The 24,388-nt window shown below is 69.6% G+C and overlaps 14 protein-coding genes across 14 annotated transcripts; 8 read left to right on the top strand and 6 right to left on the bottom strand.

Moving 5' to 3' along the window:
* Nucleotides 1-4: 4 nt before the first annotated feature.
* On the bottom strand, nucleotides 5-1,493 carry MICPUCDRAFT_28963 (uncharacterized protein). Its single transcript, XM_003062142.1, has 3 exons — nucleotides 1,367-1,493; nucleotides 1,143-1,211; nucleotides 5-907 (listed from the first exon to the last, which is right to left on the bottom strand). The coding sequence occupies exons 1-3, from the start codon at nucleotides 1,448-1,450 to the stop codon at nucleotides 182-184; spliced, it is 879 nt and encodes a 292-aa protein (XP_003062188.1). The 5' UTR covers nucleotides 1,451-1,493; the 3' UTR covers nucleotides 5-181.
* Nucleotides 1,494-1,964: 471 nt separating this feature from the next.
* Nucleotides 1,965-2,351, top strand: MICPUCDRAFT_8198 (uncharacterized protein; the record flags this gene model as incomplete). Its single annotated transcript, XM_003061936.1, has 1 exon — nucleotides 1,965-2,351. A coding segment is annotated over one exon (387 nt), but the record flags the coding sequence as incomplete, so codon positions are not given.
* Nucleotides 2,352-2,437: 86 nt separating this feature from the next.
* MICPUCDRAFT_35637 (uncharacterized protein) lies at nucleotides 2,438-4,250 on the bottom strand (the record flags this gene model as incomplete). The annotated part of the gene is made up of 4 exons (XM_003062143.1): nucleotides 2,438-3,119; nucleotides 3,278-3,610; nucleotides 3,788-3,894; nucleotides 4,028-4,250. 4 exons carry the CDS (start codon nucleotides 4,248-4,250, stop codon nucleotides 2,529-2,531), a joined length of 1,254 nt encoding a protein of 417 aa, XP_003062189.1. The 3' UTR covers nucleotides 2,438-2,528.
* Nucleotides 4,251-4,507: 257 nt separating this feature from the next.
* MICPUCDRAFT_51758 (uncharacterized protein) lies at nucleotides 4,508-6,508 on the top strand (the record flags this gene model as incomplete). Its single annotated transcript, XM_003061937.1, has 3 exons — nucleotides 4,508-4,676; nucleotides 4,745-6,457; nucleotides 6,501-6,508. 3 exons carry the CDS (start codon nucleotides 4,508-4,510, stop codon nucleotides 6,506-6,508), a joined length of 1,890 nt encoding a protein of 629 aa, XP_003061983.1.
* Nucleotides 6,509-7,294: 786 nt separating this feature from the next.
* Nucleotides 7,295-7,810, bottom strand: MICPUCDRAFT_20767 (uncharacterized protein; the record flags this gene model as incomplete). The annotated part of the gene is made up of 1 exon (XM_003062144.1): nucleotides 7,295-7,810. A coding segment is annotated over one exon (516 nt), but the record flags the coding sequence as incomplete, so codon positions are not given.
* A 591-nt stretch (nucleotides 7,811-8,401) lies between these two features.
* On the bottom strand, nucleotides 8,402-8,551 carry MICPUCDRAFT_9885 (uncharacterized protein; the record flags this gene model as incomplete). Its single annotated transcript, XM_003062145.1, has 1 exon — nucleotides 8,402-8,551. A coding segment is annotated over one exon (150 nt), but the record flags the coding sequence as incomplete, so codon positions are not given.
* Nucleotides 8,552-9,680: 1,129 nt separating this feature from the next.
* MICPUCDRAFT_49705 (uncharacterized protein) lies at nucleotides 9,681-11,053 on the bottom strand. Its single transcript, XM_003062146.1, has 2 exons — nucleotides 10,518-11,053; nucleotides 9,681-10,322 (listed from the first exon to the last, which is right to left on the bottom strand). The coding sequence occupies exons 1-2, from the start codon at nucleotides 11,040-11,042 to the stop codon at nucleotides 9,735-9,737; spliced, it is 1,113 nt and encodes a 370-aa protein (XP_003062192.1). The 5' UTR covers nucleotides 11,043-11,053; the 3' UTR covers nucleotides 9,681-9,734.
* Nucleotides 11,054-11,229: 176 nt separating this feature from the next.
* MICPUCDRAFT_51762 (uncharacterized protein) lies at nucleotides 11,230-12,048 on the top strand (the record flags this gene model as incomplete). The annotated part of the gene is made up of 1 exon (XM_003061938.1): nucleotides 11,230-12,048. The coding sequence occupies one exon, from the start codon at nucleotides 11,230-11,232 to the stop codon at nucleotides 12,046-12,048; it is 819 nt and encodes a 272-aa protein (XP_003061984.1).
* Nucleotides 12,049-12,147: 99 nt separating this feature from the next.
* On the top strand, nucleotides 12,148-12,751 carry MICPUCDRAFT_35646 (uncharacterized protein; the record flags this gene model as incomplete). Its single annotated transcript, XM_003061939.1, has 2 exons — nucleotides 12,148-12,273; nucleotides 12,443-12,751. Coding segments are annotated over 2 exons (435 nt in total), but the record flags the coding sequence as incomplete, so codon positions are not given.
* A 167-nt stretch (nucleotides 12,752-12,918) lies between these two features.
* On the top strand, nucleotides 12,919-15,464 carry MICPUCDRAFT_49706 (uncharacterized protein). The gene is made up of 2 exons (XM_003061940.1): nucleotides 12,919-13,895; nucleotides 14,056-15,464. The coding sequence occupies exons 1-2, from the start codon at nucleotides 12,924-12,926 to the stop codon at nucleotides 14,719-14,721; spliced, it is 1,638 nt and encodes a 545-aa protein (XP_003061986.1). The 5' UTR covers nucleotides 12,919-12,923; the 3' UTR covers nucleotides 14,722-15,464.
* A 1,819-nt stretch (nucleotides 15,465-17,283) lies between these two features.
* On the top strand, nucleotides 17,284-17,868 carry MICPUCDRAFT_20873 (uncharacterized protein; the record flags this gene model as incomplete). Its single annotated transcript, XM_003061941.1, has 2 exons — nucleotides 17,284-17,549; nucleotides 17,652-17,868. 2 exons carry the CDS (start codon nucleotides 17,284-17,286, stop codon nucleotides 17,866-17,868), a joined length of 483 nt encoding a protein of 160 aa, XP_003061987.1.
* A 112-nt stretch (nucleotides 17,869-17,980) lies between these two features.
* MICPUCDRAFT_51767 (uncharacterized protein) lies at nucleotides 17,981-19,426 on the bottom strand (the record flags this gene model as incomplete). Its single annotated transcript, XM_003062147.1, has 1 exon — nucleotides 17,981-19,426. One exon carries the CDS (start codon nucleotides 19,424-19,426, stop codon nucleotides 17,981-17,983), a length of 1,446 nt encoding a protein of 481 aa, XP_003062193.1.
* A 392-nt stretch (nucleotides 19,427-19,818) lies between these two features.
* Nucleotides 19,819-21,724, top strand: MICPUCDRAFT_28977 (uncharacterized protein). Its single transcript, XM_003061942.1, has 2 exons — nucleotides 19,819-20,126; nucleotides 20,342-21,724. Exons 1-2 carry the CDS (start codon nucleotides 20,009-20,011, stop codon nucleotides 21,613-21,615), a joined length of 1,392 nt encoding a protein of 463 aa, XP_003061988.1. The 5' UTR covers nucleotides 19,819-20,008; the 3' UTR covers nucleotides 21,616-21,724.
* Nucleotides 21,725-22,155: 431 nt separating this feature from the next.
* MICPUCDRAFT_51769 (uncharacterized protein) lies at nucleotides 22,156-23,943 on the top strand (the record flags this gene model as incomplete). The annotated part of the gene is made up of 1 exon (XM_003061943.1): nucleotides 22,156-23,943. The coding sequence occupies one exon, from the start codon at nucleotides 22,156-22,158 to the stop codon at nucleotides 23,941-23,943; it is 1,788 nt and encodes a 595-aa protein (XP_003061989.1).
* Nucleotides 23,944-24,388: the final 445 nt, after the last annotated feature.

Raw genomic sequence — 24,388 nt, forward strand, 5'->3', positions numbered from 1 at the left:
TTTAGCGTAGTAGTCGCTCCGAGCGTCGTTCACAACGCTACTCTCTAACGCGCGCGCGTCCTCGCGCGCGTCCTCGCCGGCGTCTCCACCCGAGATGAAAGAAAAACCCTCTCCCTCTTCCGCCTCGACCGCCGCGCGCGGCGAAGACGCGAAGGCGTCCTCCGTCCTCTGTCCCGAGCCGTCACTTTCGCTCCTCCCTCGGCGCCGCCCACTCCACGCGCAAGATGAGGTTGTCGTACCCGTACCCGTCCAGCTTGGAGATGGCTCTGTTCGCGTCGTCCTTGTTCACGAAGTTCACGAACGCGAACCCGCGGCTCTCCCCCGTCTCGCGGTTGAACGCGACGTATATCCGCGTCACCGGACCGAACGGTCGGAACAGCTCCTGCAAGTCCTGCTCCCGCGTGTCCTCGGAGAGGTTTGAAACGCGCACCGAGTTTTCGTCTCTTCGTCGGTTCATGCTGTCGCCCATGCTCTGCCCGCCGCTCGCGCCGGCGCGCATGGACGGCGGGACGTACCCGCCCTTCCCGCTCGACGCGCCCCCTGGTCCGTCGTCCTCGCCCGGGGGTTTCGCGTCGCCCAGGCCGAGCGTGTTCATGGACGCGAGATCCTTGTACGGGCACTTCGTCGTCCAGTGGTCGCCCTTCTTGCCGCAGATGCGGCACACGAGGAGGCTCGTGTTCGAACCCGCCATCGCGGCGAGGGCGTCGCCGGACTTCTCGGACTCGCTCTTCGGCGTCGTGCGGTGACGTTCGAGGAAGATCTCCTCGATCGACACCGCGGTCATGGACTCGTCGCCGGGTTTGTATCGCTGCGCGTCGCCGAATTTCGCCCACTTTTTCCGTGCGAGCATCTCCTTCGTCACCTTCTTCGTGACGGTGTTCACGCGCACCTTCTTCACCGTTCGCACCTGCGGAGAGTCGTGGGTGAGTCGCGGGGTGAGGACGGAAGGGGGGAACGGAACGAACGACGACGACGCGCGAGTCACGCGCGCGGCGATCCATCGCGGGGGCCAGGGCGCGGCCGGGGAGAGGGGTTGGGACGGATGGACTCCGCGCGACGATCTCGTTCGATCGGATCCCGCGCGTCGTGGGTTGGACGGAATCTTTTCTTTAGGGTTGAGGGCGCGACGCGACGACGCGCACCTTGAGTCCGTCCTCTTTGATCCTATAGTCGATGATCGTCTTCACGCCGTTCGCGTCGGGTCCGAACACCTGTGGACGGACGGAGGATGATTCGCGCGCGCGCGGAGGAGGGAGAGACGTCTCAGCGCGCGGTTCATCAGCGAGGGGAGGCGCGAGGGGTGGACGGCCGCGCGCGATCGAGTTCGAGCGAACGATCGTCGTGCGGCGCGTCGAAGGGCACGCGCCTGCGACGCGGGGAGCGCGACGTCGAAATCGTCGTCGCTCCCGTCGAGGTCCGCGGAGTCGCCCCAGCGCATCTTGCCCGACATCCTGGGAGTCGCGCGCGCGTTCGCGTGGAGAGAACGCGCGGTGCGGCGGAGAGAGAGCGGTCGCGCGCGGGGCGTCGCTCGCAGAGAGAGCAGAGGCGGGACCGCCGCCGCTGCGATCGACCGCTGTGACCGACCGACCGCTGCGAGCACGATTCCCACGTGTCGACGCGGAACGATAACAACTTCACTCCCTCTCGCGCGCGTCATGGCGAGCGCCGCGGCGACGGCAGCGCGGTGGGCGCGCGCTCGCTCGACGCCGCGGGGCTGCATCTCGTCGACGACCGCCGCGCGCGCGCGGTCGAACGACGCGCCGCGCGGCGCGTCCGCGGCGTCCACCTCGGAACGCACGTCGCGACATCATCATCATCGACATCATTTTCAACGCGCGGCTCGGCGGTGGTCGCCGGAGACGCGACGACGTCCCGCGCCGCCGAAACCCCCCGCGGCGTCGGCGTCGTCGAACGCGAACGACGGCGACCTCAACGTCGCGCCACCGTTCGCGCTCCCGTCGCCGCTCTTCGCGAACGGCGTCGGCCCGCAGGTGCCGGAGGCGAAGGCGGCGAGATCGATGAAGCTCCTGTTCACGATGGTCGCGCTGCGCGTCGTCCTCGCGCAGGAGGAGGGCTTCGGGAACGAGTGCCACGACGACCCGTCGTACACGGAGCTGTACGACGACCTCACGACGTATCTCGGTAAAAACCCGCTGAACGCGGGCGGCGACGGCGAGGCGTGGCTCCGGGAGCTCATGCGTCACGATAAGCTGCACTGCCGCCTCGCCGCGGTGAGACTTCTGGAAGTGAGGGACGTTTACGCGTCGAGAGAGTTCGATTGGGGCGAAGTTCGAAGAGAAGCCCTGGAGGACATGGAGGCGACGCGGATCGCGATGCTGAACGAGCACCTCGGCGCGAGTCTGTAGCGGGAGATAGGGAAGGGGGTTCGGGGGGTTCGAGGGGTTCGGGTCGTGCGAGGAACAGGGGGCGTCGCGGTGGCGGTCGAATTGTTGTAACCAATTGATGAATTGTTTTTTTATTCGCGCCGCGCCGCGCGCCGGCTCGTCGCGAGCGTCGAATCGATCGCGTCACGCGTAGTAAAACAGATCCGCCTTCTTCTTCGCCTGCACCGCGATGATCCCCTCGACGAAATCCTCGTGCGACACCTCCGTCCCGTCCCTCCTGAGCGCCAACATCCCCGCCTCGACGCACACCGCCTTGAGCTGCGCCGCGTTGAAATCATCCGTCGTCCGCGAGAGCTCCTCGAAGTTCACCTGCCCGTTGATGTTCATCTTCCTAGCGTGAATCTCTAAGATCTGCGCGCGCGCGTCCTCGTTCGGGTGCGGGAACTCAATCTTGCGATCCAGACGCCCCGAGCGCAACAGCGCGGGGTCTAAGATGTCCGCGCGGTTCGTCGCCGCGATGATCTTCACGCGGTCGTCCGACGAGAACCCGTCGAGCTGATTCAGCAGCTCCAACATCGTCCGCTGCACCTCCCGGTCGCCGTTCGTATCCGAGTCGAACCGCTTCGTGCCGATCGCGTCGATCTCGTCGATGAAGATGATCGCCGGCGCCTTCTCTTTCGCGAGTGCGAACGCGTCGCGAACCAGCTTGGCGCCGTCGCCGATGAACATCTGCACCAGAAGCGGCCCCGCGAGCTTGAGAAAAGTCGCGTTGGTCTGCGGGTCGAGGGTCGTTTGATTGGTGGGTGATGTGGCGGGAAGTGATGTGATTGGTTAGTTATTTGATGGCATGGATGGATGTTTCATTGGACGACAGAGAGCGACGGAGAGGGCGCCGGGTTAAGTCCTTAAGGAACGGCGTCCACAACGCGAACGGGATCGTATGGGAACCAGTATGAATACGAACGCGCCTGCGCCGCGCACGTGCGCGCGATGAGCGTCTTGCCCGTCCCCGGCGGGCCGTACAGCAGCACGCCCTTCGGCGCGCGGATCCCCAGCGTCTTAAACTTATCCGCGTGCGTCATCGGAAGGACGACCGCCTCGCGGAGCTCTTGGATCTGCTTGTCCAGACCGCCGATGTCGGAGTAATCCTCCGTGGGTTTCTCGTCCACCTCCATCGCCTTGACGCGCGAGTCAAACTCCGCGGGGAGGGTGTCCAGGATCAGGTAGCTGTCCTTGTTCACGCCGACGAGGTCCGCGGGTTTGAGCTTATCTGTACGATTCGCGGGTGTGATGGATGCGCGAGGAGGGAATGTCAGATCAGACGTCGAGAAGCGAGCGAGCGAGCGCGAGGGAAAGAAAGCGCCGACCGACCGATCGTGAAGCGCGGGGAAGGTTTATCGATCGATCGATCGAGCGATCGATCGCGACGCGCCTCCGTCGACGAGCCCGATGACGGGAAGGAAGATCGTCTGCCGCGTCGTCGTCTTCAACACCACCGCCTTGCCCTGCCTCGCCGCGTCTAAGTCCACGTTCGCGCCGTCGTCCTCTTCTTCCTCCTGAGAGCGAAGCGAGCGCGCGCGCGGGGGGGGAGATGGGAAGGCGGAAGGTCAGATCTGACGCCCTGCGAGGCGGGAGACGGAAACGGGACGACGCGGCCCGGCGGACGCGCGAGGCCGGGCGACGCGCCTCCGGCTTCAGGTCCAAGATCTCCACGACGTTCCCGACGAGGTACGGCAGCTGCTTGTTCATCTTGATCTTCTCCATGTTCTCCTTCACGCGCTCTTTGTCCCCCTGCAGGTCCAGCGCGAGGCGGTTGGACTCGTCCCTCAGCACGCGGATCTCGTTCTCGAGCAGACGCGCGCGCATGTTGATGTCCTCCGCGGTCGAGTCCTCGAGCTCCTTCATCATCGCGACCTCGCCGTCGTCGAGCTCCATCGCGGCGGCGTCGGTCATCGCGACGACCGGTGCCGCGCGTTGTGGCGACGCGCGGCGTCGTCGTCGTCGTCAGATCCGCCGCGCCCGGCGGGCTTTCAAACGGGCTTGAAACCGCAACCTTGGCAGTGACGAGCCGGCGGCGTCGCGTCGTCGGTTCGCAAAAGTTTAGTTTCGCGGCGCGGTGCCCACGCGCTTCAGTCGCGACCGCGCCGGGCGTCTCCGGCGAGATGGCGACGCAGCTGAGGAACTGCGTCGTTCGGTGCGGCGCCTCCGGGTTCGCGGTGGATTACTGGGGGCACAAGGACTTCATCGGTGCGCGCGGGGACGACGAGCGCCCTCCGCGTCGGGTCCAGCAGATAAATCTGGGCACCCGAGAGAATTTTGATCTCATCCATCGTTCGTCCGTCGCGCGTCCCTCCTGACTCTCCCTCCCCGCCCTCCGCGATACGCCGTCCGTCCATCAGGCGCGTACTTCCTCACGCACGCGCACTCGGACCACCTCGTCGGCTTGAACGGCGAGTGGGAGTCGCGCGGCGGCGCGATATACTGTTCCCCGGTCACGCGCGCGCTGCTGTTTCGAAAGCATCCCGCCCTCGAGACGCGCGCCGACGTCGTCGTCGTCGCGTTGTCGCTCGGGCGCCCGCACGTGATAACGCTCCAGGGCGGGGAGTTACTCACCGTGACGCCACTAGACGCCGGGCACTGCCCCGGGTCCGTGGGGTTCCTGTTCGAGGGCGCGTGCGGGAGGATATATCACACCGGAGACTTCCGACGAGAGGACTGGTGCGGCCGCGGCGGCGCCGCCGCCGCCGCCGCCTCCGCCATCCCCGAATGCCTGACGCGCGCGCCGCTGGACCTCCTCCTCCTCGACAACACGTACGCGAACCCGACGTACGACTTCCCCGCGCGGAGCGACGCGGCCGAGGAGGTTCTCGCGATCGTCTCGGAGGCGACCGCGCGCGGCTGCGACGTCTACGTGGGGATCGACTCGCTCGGGAAAGAGGCGCTGTTGACCGCCGTGGCGACGGCGACGGGCGCGGCGGTGAGGGTCACGCCCGAGCGCGCGGCGGCCGCGGCGGTCGCTGCGGCCGCGGCAGAGGACGAGGAAGAGGACGACGACGGATGGGGGTTCGGCGACGGCGACGGCGGCGACGGCGACGGCGACGTCCGCGCGCGGCGGCGGTGGCGGCACTCGAGCGTCGACGCGGGGAGCCTCACGTCCAAGTGCACCGCGTCAGGCAGGGTGTTCGCGGTGCCGAAGCAGCAGGTCACGCGCGCGAAACTCGCGCACTTGCAGCGGCACTCGGCGTCGCCGATCGTGGGGGTGCTTCCGACGGGGTGGGCCGCCGCGCCGTGGGCGTCCGCGGGCGGCGGCGGCGGCGGCGGCGGCGGCGGCGGCGGCGGCGGCGGCGGCGGCGGCGGCGGGACTGGGGGCGACGTCGACGACGACGGGCCGGCGTTGCGCTCCGTGCCGTACTCGCTGCACGCGCCGTTCGCGGAGCTCGAGGCGTTCGTGAAGGCGTTGCGACCGATCGCGGTCGTCGGGAACACGCGGCCGCCGCGGGACCCGGACGCGCCGTGCATAGACGTCGGCGCGCACTTCGCGCGGTGGTGCCGCGGCGGCGGCGGCGGCGGCGGCGGCGAGGGCGGCGAGGGCGCGCGGGTCGCGGCGCCCCGCGACGTCGCGGCGGCGTCCGCGGCGGCGGTCGCCGCGGCGAGGCTCGCGACGGCTCAGCCGCGCGTCCTCGGCGGCGCCGGGCACGCGATCCTCCGCGCGTTCGACCACCGAAACGCGGCGAACGACGACGACGACGCGCGCGCGCTCGGTCCCAGCCCCGGCGGCGGCGGAAAAGGGCTCTCGCTCTCGCGCGCGGTGAACGGGTACGAACGGCCGGCGGCGAGCGCGTGGGAGCGCGACAACGTCGGCGGGGATACCGCGTCGGAGCCGGACGACGACGACGACGACGACGACGACGCGCCGCCGGGAGACGCGTCCGAGGACGAGCTCGACGCGCTCGCCGCGGCGTTCGCGGTGGACGTGTTGAAGATGGCGCGACGCGACGGACGCGGACGAGGGAAGCGCGCGCGCGACGCCGCGGACGACGCGTGGGAGAGGCTCGGTCAGGCCGCGTCGTCGCCGTCGTCGCTCCCCGCGACGGGGAAGCAGAGGTGGCAGAGTAAGCGACGGCACGTGCCGGGGTGGTTCGCGGCCGCGGGGAGACGCGTGAGCGGGTTGTTCAGAGCCGCCTCGTCGCCCGGCGGGCGAGGCGACGCGTCATAGGAAATTGATTGATGATCACGACGCGACGACGACGAGACGACTGAGCTCTTCACTTCGTCTTGGTCGCGGCGGCGGTCCCTTCGGACTCCTGCCTCGCTTCCTCGCGCAGTCGACGGAGCCGCTCCCAGCGCGTCTCCTCCTTCTTCTCTTCTTTCTTCTCCGTCGTCGCCGCGGGTTTGGGTTTCTTCGCGTCCGGCTCCGGGGCGGCTTTCGCCTCGGGCTTCTTCTTCGAGTCCGCGCCGCGCGGCTTTGGCTTCTCGTCCGCGGATGATTTCTTCGCCTTCTTTTCCGCTTTGGCCTTCTCCGCGGCGGCTTTGTCGGCGGCAGCCTTTTCGGCGGCGGCCTTTTCGGCGGCGGCCTTTTCGGCGACGGCTTTGTCCGCGGCGGCCTTTTCCGCGGCGGCCGCTTTCTCCGCCGCCGCGGCTTCCTCCGCCTTCGCCTTCTCTGCCGCCCTCGCCTTCTCAGCCGCCGCCGCGTCCGACTTCGCCTTCTCCTCCGCAGCCTTCTTCCGCTTCGCCGCCCTCTCGTCGGCCCGGGTCTTCTCTCTCTCCGCCGCCTCGAGCTTCGCCTTCTCCGCGGCGGCGAGCGCGGCGCGATCCGGCGTCGGCGCGGGGTCGTCGCCGCCCGCGACCGCCTTCGCCTTCGGGACGGTCTTCGTCGGTCGACCGGCGGACGCCGACGCCGACGACAGCTCGCGCCGCGCCGCCGCCGCCGCCGCCGCGGCGGCGCCGCCGCCGACGAGTCGCCGCAGCTCCCCCGTCGCGTTCGCGCTCAAGAACTCGTCGTTCCCGCCGATCCTCTGCCCCTTCACGAACACCTGCGGGATGCTCTTGTCGCCGTACAGCAGCGACAGCGCGTCGACGACGCCGTGCATCCCGTGCGTCTCGTCGCGGTCGACGTCCACGACGAAGGGATCGCGCGCGCCGTTCGCGAGGAGCACCTTGATGACGCCCCTCGAGCGCGGGCAGTACGACTTGGAGAACACGACGACGTCGTGCGCGCTGACGGTCTGAAGCACGTACGCGTTCGCGGGCGGCGCGAGCGCGCGCGCGGGCGCGGGCGCCGCGAGGAGGAGGAGGAGGAGGGAGAGGAGGAGGAGGAGGGCGGAGGACGATGATGTTAACCCTCGCGCGGCGGCGAGACCGCCGCGGCTCGTTTTTATTTCTCCTCGCGTTTGAACGCGAGGCGCGTCGCCTCGCGGGGAGGGAGGCGCGTCGCGTCCGCGCGCGGCGAACGACAGCGCGCGCATGGCGAGCGACGACGACGTGACGCGTTCGCGCGCGCGGTGCGCGATCGATACTGACGCGGTGGGGGCGGTGGGCGCGCGAGGAGATGAGGATCGATCACGTTTCGAACTGTGAACAGAATAAAAGCCCGCGGCCTCTCGCATCGTCGTCGTCGTTCTTTTGAGGGAGGGGTTCACTGCTGCCTTTCGCGCTGTAATTCGGGTCGGTTTTTTGTGCCGATGCGTGGCGGCATTCCGGCGTTCTTATTGGCTGGCGCGCGCTGCCTTCGCGCTGCCTTGAGCGGCGAGGCAGCGCGAAGGCAGCGCGACGGGCAGCGCGCGGGGCAGCGCGCGGTCACGCGGTCACCAGTCACGCGGGCAGCGCGCGGGCAGCGCGACGGGCAGCGCGAAAGCAGCGCAAAAAGAAAAACGGGCAGCGGTCAAAGCAGCGCGCTCCAGCCTATCAAATCGCCGGAATGCCGCCACGCATCGGCACAAAAAACCCGATCAAATTACAGCGCGAAAGGCAGCAGTGAACCCCTCCCTCTTTTGCGTTGCCGCACTCGTCGCACGCACTGCGCGGCACTAGTCTAGGTGCGGCCTGACCCCGCTGGTGACGTCAAACTTACACACCGGGCACGTCTTGTGCGCTTCCAACCACCGATCGATGCACGCGGCGTGGTACGCGTGAAGGCACGGAAGCGTCCGCAGCACGTCGCCGTCCTCGACGTCGGCCATGCACACCGGGCACGTGGTCGACTCCTCGGCGTCGTCGTCGCCGCCGCCGCCGCAGCCGCTCGCCGTCGCCGCGTCGTCGTTCATCCGTCCGCTCTCTTCTTCGCCCTCGCCCTTCTCCTTCTCTCTCGCCGCGCGCCTCTCACAGCTGTGCGCGTGCGTCGGGAACGTGTCCAGCGTCTCCCGCGCCACGCCCGGGGTCCCGCCCACGCCGAGCTCCTCCGCGAGCGCGCTGAGGCTCTCAAACGTCAAGCCGTCGCCGCGCTCGCGCGAAAACTCAAACTCGTCGCCGCCGCCGCCGCCGCCGCCGTCGACGTCGAAGAAGGTTCGGAAAAACTCCCCGGCGCCCGCGCCCGCGCCGGACGCGCGCGCGCGCTGCTCCATGTGCTGCCCTAAGAACGACGCGAGCTCGTCCGGGTGACCGAGGCCGGTCGCGCCGCCGCCGCCGACTCTCAGCGAGAAGGAGCCGAACGGAGTGTTCAAAGAAAACGTCGCGCCGCCGCCGCCGCCGCCGGCGGCGGCGTCCGCGACGGCGGTTCTGCGCCGCCTCGCGGCCGAACCCGTGGGGTATCTGTCGGCTCTCGACTCGCCGCGCGCGCCCCTACGCGCGGCGTTCCTCGCCTCCGCGGCGAGCTCGCGCTGGTACCGCGCGTGCAGCCGTCGCGCGTACGCCTCGTCTCGTTCCATCTGCGTCGAGGGCTCGGGCTCGGTGCGCGACGCCTCGGAGAGCGCGCTCGCGATGCTTCGGAACGCGCTCGCGGTGTGGTGCCCGAGGAGACCCGCGCCGAGCGCGGCGGAGTACAAGAACCCGCGGTCGCCTCCTCCTCCTCCTCGCGAGCTCGTCGTCTCCGGCGTCGGCGACGACGCGGGACGCGCCGCGTCGTCCGTCGTCAGATCCCGCCCGCGCGCGTCTTCCTCGTCGTCGTCCTCGTCGGAATGATGCGTCCGACGAAACATCTCGCGCGAGGCCGCGTCGCTCGCGCGCTCGGACGACTCCCACAGTCTCCGGCGCGCTCTTCGCACGTCCTCGAGCTGCGCGTCCGTCGCGCTCGTGCGCGCGGACACGTCGCTCGTCACCGTCGTCATGTCTGGTGTCGCGCGGCGCGTTGTGATGACGGGGGGTGCGGCGTCGAACCTTCCGAGATTTTCTACAGTTCTTCTCTCGCGCCATTTTCTCAGCTATTACACGTGGCACAATAAAGCGACGATGACACTACTCCTCCTCCTCCTCGTCCTCCGTCCCCATCTCGGGCCCCGGCAACGGCTCCAGCGCCGCGCGCGCGTACTTTGGCGGATCCGCGCGCAGCGCGAACCCTGCCGGCGTCTCGAAGTCCCTCCCCTCCATGTACGACACGTCCTCGTCCCACAGATCCTCCAGAGTCTTCCACGGCTTCCCGGGGCCGGTGTGAAACGCGCCGTGCTGCAGCCTGTACTGCTCCTCGTACGACCCGAACGCCTTCAACCCGTCGATCCACTCCGGCGGGTAGACCCCCGCGACGCACGCGCGCAGACACTCCAGCTGGTGCTCCTCCGTCGTCGCCTTCGCGACGCACGCGACGCCTCTCTCGATGAGCCAACGCAACACCGCGGCGGCGGGGCCCGGGTCGAGCGGATCGCCGTCGTCGTGCCGGCGCGCGATCGGATGCGTCAGCGGCGCCGGCCCCGAGCGTTTTCGCCTCATGGGGCCGAGCTCGGAGAACTGATCGCCGCTGCCCAGGCATCCGTACGCCATGACCTGCACGCCCCGCGACTTGCAGTACTGAAGCAGCGCGTCGTTGCGGAAGTGCGCGCCGCACTCGATCTGAGGGTAATTGTCCATACGAGCGAACGTCGGGGTGGAGTTGAAAGGCGTCAGAAGCGGAGTTGAAAGGCGTCGCGGGCGGGGATTGAAAGCGAGGGGTGGGCGGAGAAAAACGACCGCCGGGCAAAGTCCTTAAGGAACGGCGTTCACCACGCCGACGCGGTCGTATGGGGACCGGTGTGAGATAGAACGCGCCTGATTCACCGCGGGCGGGATCCGCGTCCCTCCGAACACGAAGACGTCCTCTCCGCCGGAGACGTCCTCGCCGCCGTCCATCAGCGTCGCGAGCTTCTTGACGCTGAAGTTGCTCACGCCGATGTGACGCGTCAACCCCGCGTCGACGAGGCGCTCGAGCTCGGTCCACTGCTCCGCGATGGACGCGAGCTGCGGGTGCGGCCACTGCAGGAGGAGGAGGTCGAGCGCGTCGATCCCGAGATCGTCCAGCGTCTCTCGGACGCGCGCCTCGAACGCCTCCGGAGGTAGATCGTGCGTCATGATCTTGGACGTTATGAACAGGTCGTCGCGCGTCAGCGGGACCCCCGCGAGCGGCGTCTTCGCGTCGCCCCCCACGCACGCGGCGATGGCGGCGCCGACCTCCTTCTCGTTGCCGTACACCGGCGCGCAGTCGATCGCGCGGTAGCCCGCGGCGATCGCGCGCGTCACCGCGTCCGTCGTGTCCTCGGGGCGCATCTTCCACGTCCCGAGCGACAGCGCGGGCATCGCGCGGCCGCTGCGGAGCGTGAACGCCTCGACGCTTCCGACGTCGTGCGGCATGGCGGCGGACGGGTCGTCCGGGACGCCGCGGCGCGTCGTCGAGTGATGGAACTGAATCAATTTGTTTTCTCGAACGTGCGACCTCGGACGAGGTCGCAGTCGTCCCCGCGCGTCCGTCCGCGGGGCGTCTCCGATGTACGCCGCGGACGACGCGGACGATGACGGGCACCGGACCGCGTTCCGCATCGCGGAGAAGAAGTGCGCGCCGCGCCGCGCCTCGCGTCGTTTCTCGTCTCGTCTCGTCTCGTCGCGTCGCGTCGCGTCGCGTCGCGTCGCGTCCGCGCCCTCCCTCCGTCCGACGCGACGACGACGCATCTCGCGGTCATCACCACGTCTCATCACCTGTCATCTCGCCCGCGCCCTCCGCGCCTCCTCCTCCTCCTCCTCCGTCGCGCGCAGGTACAAGCTCCACCGCGAGCAGACGTTCCGCACGGACGCGAAAGGTCGCCGCCGCGGCAGGCTCGCGCGGCTCGTGACCAGACCGGTCGACCTCGACGACGTCGTCGACCTCCGCGACGCCTCCTCCTCCTCCGCGCTCGTCCGACGCGTGAGCGACGACGACGGCGTCACCGAGTACTTCACGATGCCGGAGACGCACCCGGGGTGCGTCCTCGTCCCGAACGCGCTCGACCTCGACGCCCAGCGCGAGTGGCTGCGAGCGGCGGCGACGACGATGCACGAGCCCCCCGCGAGGACGAACCACGGCGCCGCGCGCGGGAGCTTCTCGGGTCTGTGGGACGCGGCGGCGACCGGCGACCGCTGGCTGCGCGACCGGGAGGCGCGCGAGGGAAGAAGCGAGGGAAGCGAGGGAAGCGCGGGAATGGAAAAAGAAACGGACGCGTGGGAGACGTTAGACCCGGCGCCGACGAAGGGCGACCCGCGATGCGCGACATCCGCGTCGCATCTACTGCGGAAGCTGCGTTGGGCCACCGTCGGCGCGCCGTACGACTGAACCGCGCGTCGATACGACCTCTCCGCGCCGCGCCGCGACGCGCCGGACTTTGTGCTGACGCGATGCCGCGAGCTCGCGCGCCTCGCGGGGCACCCCGCGTTCGCGGGCGACGCCGGGCTCGTGAACTACTACCGCTCCGGCGACGCGCTCGCCGGGCACGTCGACGACGCCGAGCGCGACCTCGCGAAGGCGCGTTCTCCTTCACACTGGTTCCCATACGACCCCGTCGGCGTGGTGAACGCCGTTTCTTAAGGACTTTCGCCGTCGTCTCTCTCCGCCCAGGGTCCCTCGCGTTCAATCCCCAACCTCAACGCCTTTCAACTCCGCTTCTGACGCCTATGAACTCCACCCCGACGTTCGCTTCGTATGGAACGACCTCGCCGACCTCGCGAAGCCGATCGTGTCCCTCTCTCTCGGGTGCGCCGCGATCTTTCTCCTCGGCGGCGAGACGCGGGAGACGGCGCCGACGGCGGTGCTGCTTCGGTCAGGCGACGCGGTGGTGCTCGCCGGGGAGAGCCGGCGGAGGTACCACGGCGTGCCGAGGATATTCGCGCGCGCGGAGGGGACGCGTGACGGCGCGGGGGTGGAAATTTTGGGCGCGCCGCGGGAGGTGTCGGATCCGGCGTGCTGGCCGGAGGAGCCGCTCGTGGCGCGGTGGGCGGCGGAGACGCGCGTGAACGTCTCCGTGCGGGACATCGCGTGACGGAGCGCGTTGGGACGCGCGCGCGGTAGTCGAGGACGCGGCGTCGCGATAGTTTAGTAGAGCATCTGAAGGAGATACTGTTAGACTGTAGAGCTAGACGAGTCACGAAACCGACGAAACGAAACACGTCAGCGTCATCACAACACGGCGCGATCGCGCGGCGCCGGGCGCGATGGGCGGTCCCGCCGCGCCGCTCGCGCTCGCGTCGTCGCTCCCGCTCCGCTCGAAAACGGCGTTCACCACGCGTGCGGGGTCGCATGGGAAGCGTTCTCATCAGTCTCGCGGAACCCTCCTCGTCCGCGCCGCGGGCGCCTTCACGAAGCTCATCGAGATCCCCGTCGCGCGCGGCGTCGCCAGGGCGCTCATGGTCCCCGCGCGCCGATTCATGGACGGCGCGGACGCGGCCGGGACCGTCCTCGACGCGATCGACGTCCGCGTCCCGGACGCGGACGCGCGCCTCCCGCTCGAGCTCGCGCCTCTGATCCCGCTGAGCGGCTACGACGTCGGCGAGGTGCCGTTCGTGATGCAAGCTGTGATGTACTACCGCGACACGCTCGACGTCGGCGTCCTCGAGCGCGCGCTGCGCGACGCGCTCGCGGCGTACCCGCTCCTCGCCGGGCGCTTGGACCTCTCCGACGTCGACGCGTCGAGGAAAGGGGTGCGGCTCACGAACGACGGCGTGCCGCTGCGGGTGGTGCGATCGGAGCTCAACTTTGACGCGCTCCCGGGCGATTTCGCCGCCGAATCTAGGGCGTTTCTGGACTACGAGCCGTGGATCGACGTCATGCTCGGCGGCGCGCCGGTGTTCACCGCCAAGGTGACGCAGCTTCGGAACGGTGGAAGCGCGCTGGGGGTGTGCATGTCGCACGCGGTGAGCGACGGGCAGGGGTTCGTGGAGTTTCTCGTGGCGTGGAGTTTACGCGCCGCGGGGAGAGCGCACCCGCTCGGGGACCCGGTGTTCGACCGCGCGCTGCTGCCCGCGCTGGACCGCGACATCACGCGCGATGAGGTGCTCGACATGCTCGCGGAGGAGAAGTGGGAGAGCAGAGACCCGGTGATGATGCTCGGGAAAGCCGTCGTCGCCGGTCGGACGCTCGTGCCGGACTTTCTGCGTTTTCCACCCGGCAACCGCGTCATGATCCCGGTGCGCACACTGGTTCCCATACGACCCCGTCAGCGTGGTGAACGCCGATCCTTAAGGACTTTGCCCGGCGTGTCTCTCCGCCCAGGGTCCCTCGCTTTCAATCCCCGCCCTCGACGTCTTTCAACTCCGCTTCTGACGCCTTTCAACTCCACCCCGACAGGTGCGACGCGCCGAGCTGGACGCCATCCGCGCCGCCGCGGGCGGCGACGGCGTCACCGCGAACGAGGCCCTGTCCGCGCACGCGTGGCTCCAGCTGTCGCAGATCGTCGGCGCGGACGGCGGCGCGGCGATCGGCGACGTGCTCGAGCACGTCACCGTGGTGTCCGGTCGCGGGGGCAAACGCGGTCTGCCGGAGATGTACTTCGGGAACGCGTCCGTGGGGGTGAAGACGGGCGCGCTCGAGGTGGGCGCGTTCGCGTCGGACGACCTCGCCGGCGTGAGGGACGCGCTGCGGCCGGGGCTGCGGCGGGCGCTGATGCGGAGAGAGAAGTTTCTGAAGCTCACGGAGGCGACGTTTCGCGCCGGCGTCTCCGCGTACGATTTCGACATCGACGCGTTCATGCGCGGGCGGTGCGTGTGGTGCAACAACCTGACGACCATCTACCTCAAGCTCTACGAGCTCGACTTCGGGACGGGGCGCCCGGAGCTCGCGCTGCCGCCGGAGTTGAACGACATCGTGCAGATCCAGTGCTCGCGGCCGAAGAGAGGGACGCGCGAGGCGGGAGAGGACGGCGTCGAGATGTTCGTGAACTTGCCGCCAAACGTCATGGAGAAGATCAGAGCGCCGGAGGCGATGGCGAAGCTCGCGGGGATAGGCTGCTACTGATGAGGAGACGAGGGCGTGTGGGAGGGAAAAATAACTACTAGTGAGGTATAAACTTCCATCACTGTACGATCGATGATAAAACAAACAAAAGGCGTCAACCCGGGGCGTCCTCGTCGAACAGCCACCTGTTGTTCTGCTTGAACATCTTCTTCTTCACGTCCGCCTTCCTCTGCTTCAGACGCTCCACCTCCTCCCGCGTGAGCTTCGTGTTTTTCGCCTTCTCCCTCCGCCGCTTCATCGCGCACATGGCCGCCTCGAGCTGGTTCACGTCCATGTGATGATCCAGCGGCGTCCCCGCGTAGACGCTCCGGCCCGGCCCTCTCCCGAACACCGTGCTCGGTCCCGCGGTGAGGTGCCCGGTGAGCTTGTTGTACGTCGCCTTGGACTCGTACCCGTCCCCGGCCCAGTCGCCGTCGATCCCGAGCGAAACCGCGTGACGCTGGGCCTGCATCTTGTCCAGCAGCGCTCGCGCCATGTCCGCCGGGTCGACGCCGCCGGACAGGACCGCGTCGCGCTGCGACGCGGGGAGGTTCGCGATCAGCGCGGCGGCCATCTGTCGAGATGACTGGTCGGCGGGCGCGGAGAGCCCCGGGGGTTCGGCGGACGCCGGCGCCTCCGCGACCGCCGCCGTTCCCGCCGCGCCCGCCGCGCCGCCGTCGCCCGCGAGGCTCGCGCGCATGGACAACACCGTCGATATCGCCGCCTCCGCCTGCGTCGCCGTCGCGCGCGGCGGCAGGCGCACGTCCAGCGCGGCGGCGCGGGAGACCAGCTCGTCGTCCCCGAGAACCGCCGCGAGCGTCGTCGTCGTCGTCGTCGTCGTTGTCGCGCGATTCGCCTCCCCTCCCTCGCCGCCGACGACGCGGAGCTCCATCGGCAGCGCCGCGCGCCACGCCCGCAGCTGCGACGTCGCGAACGGGCCCTGCCACTGACCCGAGTCGTCCTCGTAGTGCCACGTCCGCGCGTCGCGCGCGTCGGCGGTCGTCTGATCCGCCGCGACCGCGACGGCGGAGGCGGCGGCGTACCCGCCGACGACGTCCACGCCGCGCTCCGCCGCGGCGATGCCCTCCATCGCCGCCCTCGCCCACTCCGACGTCGTCGTCGTCTCCGCGCCGATAGTGCCGCCGCCCTCTTCTTCTTCTTCTCCTCCGAGCGTCCCTCGCGTCGCCGTCGCCGCGTTCGTCGCCTCCGTCTCCGAGAGCGCGTCTCGCCGCGCGCGCCTCTCCGCCCACACCCCCGCGGTGCCCTCGAAGCGCGCGCCGGTCGGCATCGGTCGCCCCGCCCTCTCCGCGTCGCGCCTTAATCGCGCGTCCTGCAGCGCCCAGAGCTGCGTCTGCATCGCGTTCGCGGCGACGGCGGCGCGCTGCCGCAGCGTCAGTTTCTTCCCAGTCGTCGCGTCCGTCGCCGCAGCGTCGCCGGCGGCGTCGTCCCTCGCCGTCGCCGCCGCCGCCGCGCTCCTCGCGACGACGCCGGCTTCGGCGTCCGCGTCCGCGTCCGCGTCGTCCTCGCCGCCGCCGCCGAAAGGCACGTCGCCGCCGCCGTCAAGCCCCACGGTCGTCGCCGCGACCGCGGCGGCCATCTGCTGCCGGATGTACTTCGCGTACGCCTCCTTCGCGGCGAGCATCGGGTCCTTCGCCGGCTCGGGCTCGGGCTCGGGCTCGGGCTCGGGCTCCGGCTCGCCTCTCGCCGCGCGCATGTACTTCTCGAAGGCTGCCTTCGCGGCCGCCATGGGGTCGGTCGCGACGCGCTTCGCCTCTTCCTTCTTCTCTCTCTCCTTGACCTTCGCCGCCGCGTTCGCGTCGAGCTCGATGGGGACGCCGCGCGGCCGTTCCCACGTCGTCTCGCGCGTGAGCGTGTGATGGTAGTAAAACGTCCCGGACTCGTCGTGCCAGGCTTGGATCCAGTCCCCGCCGGGGCGCAGCCACTTCGCGCGCGCCTCGAAGTCGGCGTCGTCGGCCGCGTCGTCGTCGCGGTCGTCGTGGAACCCGCGCTCGGACGCGGGGAGCTCCGCGGGTGGGAGCGCCTTCACGTCGTCGTCGTCGTCGTCGTCCGCGGCGCCCCCCTCGCGGCTCGATCCTCGAACCGCGCCGTTCGCCTCCGGGTGCGACATCCCCATCGCCGCCGCCGCCGCCGCGCCGCCTTTGCTCGCGGGCACCGTCGCGAGCGCCTCCTCGATCTCCCACCGCTCCCCCCAGTTGCACTCAGGCCGCGGCTCGTGCCCCGGGAGTTGGCTCTCGGCGAAGATCCCCGCGACGCGACGCGCGGCGTTCGCCTTCGCGTCTTCGATCGCGGCGGCCATGCGCTCCTCCGGGGTGAGGCCGTCGTCGTCCGCCTTTGTCGCCCTGCGCGCGGCGCCCGCGGTGCCGGGGCGTTGCCACCCCATGACGGAGAGACGAAGGCGGGCGGCGGCCGCGCCAGATCCCGCCGTGTCCCCGCGCTTCGAATTATGAAACCATGCGATCCCGTGGACGCGACGAGAGCCGCGCGCGATCCGAGGAAGTCCGCCACTGTCACGCCGCCGCCGCCGCGCGCCGCCGCCAACGCGGCGACGGACGCCGTGAATCGATGTCGCGGTTCGTGTACGGCTCGCTGATGTCCCCGGAGGTGCTGAGCTCGCTCCTCGGGCGCGTCCCGCCGCGACGCCCCGCGACGCTGCGCGGATACCGCCGCTTCGCCATCGTCGACCGCGTCTACCCCGCCGTGCTCGCGGACGAGACGACGATTAACGACGTCGTCGACGGCGAGGTCCTGCACGGGATGACGCGACGCGAGCTCGCGGTGCTGGACTGGTTCGAGGACGAGGCGTACGTGCTAACGCGCGTGGACGTGACGTTCGCGGACGGCGGACGCGCGGGAGGAGGAGGAGGAGGAGGAGGAGGACCGGGACCGGGACGAGGCGACGACGCGTTCGCCGCGGCGCTGAACGCGCTGAGCGACGAGGACGCGTACTCGGACGAGCGCGTCGTCCAGGCGTACGTGTACACGAGCGACAAGCGGCACGAGCTGCGCGGGGACTGGGACTACGACGCGTTCCGCGCGGAGCACCTCGAGGCGTACGTGCGGATGTGCGACGAGTTCAGGGAAGACATCGAGGACAACGACCTCCCGGGGGACGACTCGTCGTGCGAAGGCACAGACGACGACGCGTGACGCGAAGCGAAGCGAGCGGCGTGAATCGAAATATTGTAGTTAGTACCCGGACTTAATTCACGAAATCGTCGTCGTCGTCGTCGTCGCGTCGGCGGCGCGGCGCCCTCGGTCATCACTTTCGGCACCCGCGGCCTCGCGCGTCGTCGTCCTCGTCCCCCGTCGTCCCCTCCCGCGTTTTCCGCACCCTCGGCGGCGTCGTGAACGAAAACGCCCGCCTCGCGCCGAAAGTGACGCACCCCGCCCCCTCCCCGCCGCCCTCGCCCCCGCCATCGCCGCCGCCGACGCTCACGCCCAACGTCGCGAACCGAAGCTCGAGCTTCGCGGCGACGCCCATCTCTCCGGGGCTCCCCCGGGGCTCGCGCAACATCACCTCGACGCGGCTCGCGGTGCGACTCACCGCGGGCTTGTTCGGGACGTCCGGGTCGCCCTCGCGCACCCTCGGGGTCGCAGCGCTCACGGCTGATGAGACGTCCATCATCTCCGCGTCCTGGTGCGCGGGTCTCCGCGTCGGAACCGCGTCGGAAACGGGGGAAGGGATGATCGCCGCCGCGGAAGCCGCCGCCGCCGGCTGCGGTCCCGCCGCGCGCGTGAACCTCGTCGAATTGTTGGTGTTGTTGATCCCGAAACTCTCCCTCGCGGCTCTTCGCTGCGTCGCGCGGTGCATCCGCGCGATCTCCTCCTCCATGCGCTTCTGCTTCCCCGGGCTGTTCATCGCGATGTGCATCCCGCGCGCGGCTTTGTACGGGGACCGACTCGGAGGAGTCGCCTTCGTCGCCGTCGCCGCCTTTCCATCGCAGCACGTCAGCACCGAGTCCGGGGACACGCCGTCTTCCTCCTCCTCCTCCGAGTCGTAATCGTCGTCGTCGTGAAGACGCCCGAACGGCGGCGGCAGCGGCCGCGACGCGCGTCGTTTCTGCGGCGGCGGCGGCGGGACGTTCGCCGGCGCCGCGCGGCCGCCGCCGCGCCGTCGTCCTCTCGCGCCGCCGTCGTCGTCGTCGTCGTCGTCCGAGCACTCCTGTTCGTCGCGGCGGCGCATGACGAGCTCATCGAACAGCTGGCGTTTCGTCGGCGACGACGCCGCGTCGTCGTTCATTTTCGCGTCCTCGTCGATCGACCGTAAGGGACCCCCCGCGGCGTGCGCTCCGGCGCCCTCGCCCGCGGCGGCTCTCGGCTGCGCGCCTCGCCTCGGCGCTCGACCGTCGTGCGTCGGTATCCGCGCCGCGACGACGCGCCCCGCGCTCGGCGGCATCGCCGCCGCGAAGGCCGCGTCGGCGGGCATCGGCGTGTGCCACTGCGCGTGCCAGTCCGCGTTCGCGCTCCCGCCGACGCCGTGCGGCGGCGGCGGGCCCATCGCGAACGCCTTCGAATGATGTCGTTGATGATGGTGAAACGACCGCGGTTGCGGCGTCACCGCGAGTCGGCCGCACGCGGGCGTCGCGAACACGGACGGCGTCCGCATCGACGTCGCGCTCGGGGTCTCGCGCGTCGTCCCGCGCGGCGCGGGCGTCGCCATGCACTCGTCCTTCGCCGTGAACGGCGTGAACGGCGACTGTTGCATCGTCGCGGATCTGCGTCGCGCGCCCGCCGCGCGCGCTTAACCTTAACGGCTTTCTTCTCGGCGCGTTCAAAGGATCGACGCTCCCGCCGCGACAGGCGGCGCGACCCCGGCGACGCGCGACGCGGTCTCGACGCGCGCGCGTGCCGCGAACGATCGCGCGCGACGGCGACGGGATCGCCTCGCGAGCGTCGAGCGTCGAGCGTCGAGCGTCGAGCGTGCGCCGCTCCGGCGCCGCGCGGTCAATCACTGCACCCGAGGACGAGAGCGGTGACGCGCAACGGGAAACGCTCGCTTCTGACTACCAGAGCGCGCCACGCGCCACCGCCCTGTTTGTTCTCCGCCGGCGGCTCGTCGCCGCCCTCTCCCTCCGCGGACGCGTCCACAACCTCGCGCGGTCGTCCGCGTCGTCGGTGACTCGCGCTCGCTCACGCGCGCGAACACACGCGGTCGTCGGTACCGGCGAACTTCCGTCCGCGAGCGCGCGATCGCGGCGGCGGGGAGGGCTCGAGACAGCCTCCGCGCGTTCATTATTGTCCGAGAGCTAAAAAGTCGCCGTCTCCGCGCGTCGAGACTCCGCTCGCCATGGGCTACGTCGTCGGCGACGACGGGCTCTCCGTGCAGGACGCGGAGACGCTCGACGCGAGCACGCTGACGCCGCTCTCCCCGGAGGTCATCTCGCGCCAGGCGACGATCAACATCGGTGCGTCCCCGCGATCGCTCGCCTCGCCTCGAACGACCGATCGATCGCGCGCGAAGAGGGTCTTAGGGTTAAAGAGCCGATCATCATCGTTCGTCGTTCGATCCGTCGCGCGACGCGCGCTTCTTCTCTCCCTCCACCGCGCCAGGCTCCCCGCTGACGGACGCGCGCCATCGCTCCCCCACGCCCCACCCACCCTCCGCCCTGATCGATCGCAGGCACGATCGGGCACGTCGCGCACGGCAAGTCCACGGTCGTCAAAGCCATCTCAGGCGTGCAGACGGTCCGCTTCAAGAACGAGCTCGAGCGCAACATCACGATCAAGCTAGGGTACGCTAACGCCAAGATCTACAAGTGCGAGGACGACCTCTGCCCTCGCCCCGCGTGCTACCGCGCGTACGGCAGCACGTGCCCGGACGCGCCCGACTGTTTGGTCCCCGGTTTCGAGGACAAGAAGATGAAGCTCGTGCGGCACGTCTCCTTCGTGGACTGCCCGGGGCACGATATCCTCATGGCGACGATGCTCAACGGCGCCGCGGTGATGGACGGCGCGCTGTTGCTCGTCGCGGGGAACGAGTCGTGCCCGCAGCCGCAGACGTCGGAGCACCTCGCCGCGGTGGAGATCATGCGGTTGGAGCACATCATCATCCTTCAGAACAAGATCGACCTGGTGCAGGAGAACGCGGCGGCGAACCAGTACGACGCCATCTGTAAATTCATCCAAGGCACCATCGCGGACGGCGCGCCCGTCATCCCCATCTCCGCGCAGCTCAAGTACAACATCGACGTCGTGTGCGAGTACATCTGCAAGAAGATCCCGGTGCCGAAGCGCGACTTCACGTCCCCGGCGAACATGATCGTGATCCGGTCGTTCGACGTGAACAAGCCGGGCGCGGAGGTGGACGACGTGCAGGGCGGCGTCGCGGGCGGGTCGATCCTCCAGGGCGTCCTCAAGGTTGGCCAGGAGATCGAAGTCCGCCCGGGGATCGTGTCCAAGGACGCGGAGGGGAAGATCAAGTGCCGGAGCATCTCTTCGCGGATCGTCTCGCTGTTCGCGGAGCAGAACCAGCTGCGGTACGCCGTGCCCGGAGGCCTCATCGGCGTCGGCACGACGGTGGACCCCACGCTGACGCGCGCGGATCGCCTCGTCGGGCAAGTCCTCGGCGAGGTCGGGAAGCTCCCGCAGGTGTTCACGGAGCTGGAGGTGAACTTCTTCCTCCTTCGGCGGCTGCTCGGCGTGCGGACGCAAGGGAGCGAGAAGCAAGGGAAGGTTGCGAAGCTCTCCAAGGCGGAGGTGCTCATGCTGAACATCGGGTCGATGTGCACGGGCGCGCGCGTCGTCGCGGTGAAGAGCGATCTCGCGAAGCTGCAGCTCACGTCGCCGGTGTGCACGAAGGAGGGCGAGAAGGTGGCGCTGTCGAGGCGGGTGGAGAAGCACTGGCGGTTGATCGGGTGGGGTCAGATCCAGGCGGGGATCCAGCTCGGGGATTGACTCTGACTCGACGGTCAAGCATCGAGCGCGAGTCGAGAGGGGGAGAGAGAGAGAGAGAGCGCGACGCGGTGGTCGACGTTGTGACGATAACCGAAGGCGTCCTCTGTTTATTTTGTGCGCTCGAGCGTCGGCGTCGTGACGCTCGTTCTCGCGTTCGAGCGTCGAGCTCGCGTTCGCGCGTCGCCGCCGCCGCCGCCGCCGCCGCCGCCGTACGTTTTATCCACGCGCGTCATTTTATCCTCGTGTGCCAACGAGTTTAGTGCCAACAATTCTCGCCGCCGGCACTTCCGCGGCACTTTCGGCGGCGCCGCGAGCGAGCGAGGGAGAGAACGCGCGCGCGCGAGCCGCGGAGGTTTCGTAATAAGGTACGAGCTCTCGCCTCGAGCGCGCGCGCGGTCGGAAGCGCGACGCCGACGACGCACCGCGCGCGAATCGTCGAAGCGAGCGACCCTCTGCCGATTCCGCGAGCGCGAGCCGCGTCACCGCTCGCCGCAGCGTTCGGCGAGCCGCGGACGGCGACTCGCCGTGGCATTGGCGGCGATGTCGCTCGAGTTGACGCAGATGATGTCTAGCAAGGGCGGCGGGACCTCAGAGTCCGACGGCGACGCGGAAAACGCGGGTTCGAACGCCAACGCGAACGCGCCTGCTCCGCATCCCTCGCAATTCGCGCACAATGCGCACGGCGACGCGCCGGCGTTGACGACGCCGACTTCGCCGACGCCGAAGCGCGCGCGGTCCGCGACCGCGCCGAACCCGACGCACGCGGGCGCGAAAAATTTCATCGCGCGGCTGCGAGAGTCCGAGAGCGAGGACGCGACGAGGGCGGCGGCGACGAACGCCGCGGGTGCCAAGGAGGTCTCGCCGCCTCCGTCGCGCGACGACGGCGCCGACGCGTTGACAAACGTCGGCGTGGAGCACGAGAACCGTCTGGACGCGTTCGAAGAAGACGCGATTCACGCCCTGAGCGGGCTGTGTAACACGCAAGACGACGTCACGGAGAACGGCGTGGGCGGCGGCGGCGCGGGCGGCGGCGGCGGTGGCGGCGGAAGCAGAGCGAAGAACACCCCGGCGTCGCCGCAGTCGAAGCGTTCGAAGAAACCGAATCCGTCGTCGACGCCGCGCGCGAAGAACGGCGCCGGCGCCGCCGCGAAATCGGGCTCGGTATCCGCCTCGGACGGCGGCGTCGGCGGCGGCGGTGCGGGCGCGCCCTTTCTGGGAGGGACCGGGCCGTCGAACTCGAGGAAAGCCGCGGACCATCGACGCCTTCTGAAGAGCTACATGAAGGCTCTGTTTCGTCACCTTAAGCTCCCCGCGGATCTGAAACCAGCCGGGGACGCGAGCTACCGCGACCGCATCAACGCCGCGCTGATGTTCTGGTTCGGGGACACGTTCGCGCCCGGGAAGGCGACGAGGGAGTGCAACGCGCTGAAGGTCATGGCGAGCATCGTGTACCTCGCGACGAAAGGGAGGGTGAACGTCGACGCGGACGCCGTGTCGGGCGTGCTGAGGAAAGGCCTCAATTCGAAAAACGCAAACTACACCGTGGACGAGCCGTCGTTGAAGCGTCTGAAGGTGACGACCGCGGAGCTCCGAGCGCTGTTCGAGGGTCCGAGCAGGGTGGACGAGCTCGGGTTCCCGTGCGGGCTTCCTCTGCGGCTGCCGGACGACGACGAGAAGCGACCGCGCGCGGCGACGACGAACGCGCGGCGGGCGGCGGCGGGTTCGGACGCGCCGGCGTCCGAAGCCGTCGTCGTCGTCCGAGGCGCGCGGTCGAAGCGCGAGCGCGGGAGCGTCGGCGGCAACGGCGTCGACGCGAACGGGGCATGGAAACACGCTTCCATCGCCGCCACGAACGGCACGTCGCTCGCGGCGCGCGAGGAGAAGGAGCCGCCTCTTTCGGCGGCGCCGACGACGAACGGAAAGACGCCGACTCTCGCGGCGAAGACGACGGCGGCCGATTCCGCCGCCGACGCGCCCGCGGACGACGTGAACGCCGCCGACGACCTCGGGTCGCCGCTCTTCTCCCCGACGGGGACGGTCGCCGCCGCGTTCGCGGCCGCGGCGTTGGCGCCGAAGCGCGAGGACCGACGCGCGGAGACGCGGGCGTTCATCGACGGCGCGATGGCGAGCGTCCTCGCGGAGATTTCCGCGCACGCGGTGGACGTGCAGCTGGAGATGCTGAACAGCGCGCAGCGAGAGCTGATGAATTACGCGCAGAGGCTCGCGAAGGAGCAACAGGAGCTCGCGGCGAAGGAGAAGGAGAAGAGCGTCGCGGGAGGGGGGCCCGCGAAGAGGAAGAGAGGTGGAGGGGAGGGGGACGACGCGTGACGAGGAGGAAGACGCGGACTTCGTCGCGGCGTCCCCGACGACAAGATTTTCTTTCGCGTATTATTATGTCCGCCGCGGAGGGACCGTCGCGACGCGACGCGTTCTTCCGCCGCTCGAACCGCGCGCGCCGTTAGACGGCGCGGTGCTTGACGCACCGCTCACGCACACGTGATGCACACGCCGGTTTAATGTAAACGGAGGCGTTCACTCGTCGTCGCCGCTCCCGCGCACATCGATCGACAAACTGGCAAGAGATGTGCACAGACTGGTGCCACTGCGCGCAGCCCGCCGCCGCCGCATTTCACTCAACGCGCCGACATTTCTCCGAGACGCCCCACTCGCCGCCGCGCTCTCGCCAGAGCGCGACCGCAGCCGACCGCGCGTCGAACGCCGCCCCACGCGCGCGTCGTCGTCGTCGTCGTCGTCGTCGTCGCGCAAGCCCCCC

This window comes from Micromonas pusilla (assembly GCF_000151265.4).
Source record: "Micromonas pusilla CCMP1545 genomic scaffold MICPUCscaffold_11, whole genome shotgun sequence".
Lineage (NCBI taxonomy): Eukaryota > Viridiplantae > Chlorophyta > Mamiellophyceae > Mamiellales > Mamiellaceae > Micromonas > Micromonas pusilla.

Coding starts and splice junctions, on each gene's coding strand:
- MICPUCDRAFT_28963 (XM_003062142.1), bottom strand. CDS start 1,450: ATGTCGGGCAAGATGCGCTGGGGCGACTCCGCGGACCTCGACGGGAGC. Junction 1,212..1,366: donor TCGCGCTCCCCGCGTCGCAG/GCGCGTGCCCTT, acceptor GTCCGTCCACAG/GTGTTCGGACCCGACGCGAA. Junction 908..1,142: donor TCAAAGAGGACGGACTCAAG/GTGCGCGTCGTC, acceptor GACTCTCCGCAG/GTGCGAACGGTGAAGAAGGT.
- MICPUCDRAFT_28977 (XM_003061942.1), top strand. CDS start 20,009: ATGGGCTACGTCGTCGGCGACGACGGGCTCTCCGTGCAGGACGCGGAG. Junction 20,127..20,341: donor CCAGGCGACGATCAACATCG/GTGCGTCCCCGC, acceptor GATCGATCGCAG/GCACGATCGGGCACGTCGCG.
- MICPUCDRAFT_49705 (XM_003062146.1), bottom strand. CDS start 11,042: ATGCCCGCGCTGTCGCTCGGGACGTGGAAGATGCGCCCCGAGGACACG. Junction 10,323..10,517: donor TCCCGCCCGCGGTGAATCAG/GCGCGTTCTATC, acceptor AATTACCCTCAG/ATCGAGTGCGGCGCGCACTT.
- MICPUCDRAFT_49706 (XM_003061940.1), top strand. CDS start 12,924: ATGGGCGGTCCCGCCGCGCCGCTCGCGCTCGCGTCGTCGCTCCCGCTC. Junction 13,896..14,055: donor GCAACCGCGTCATGATCCCG/GTGCGCACACTG, acceptor CCACCCCGACAG/GTGCGACGCGCCGAGCTGGA.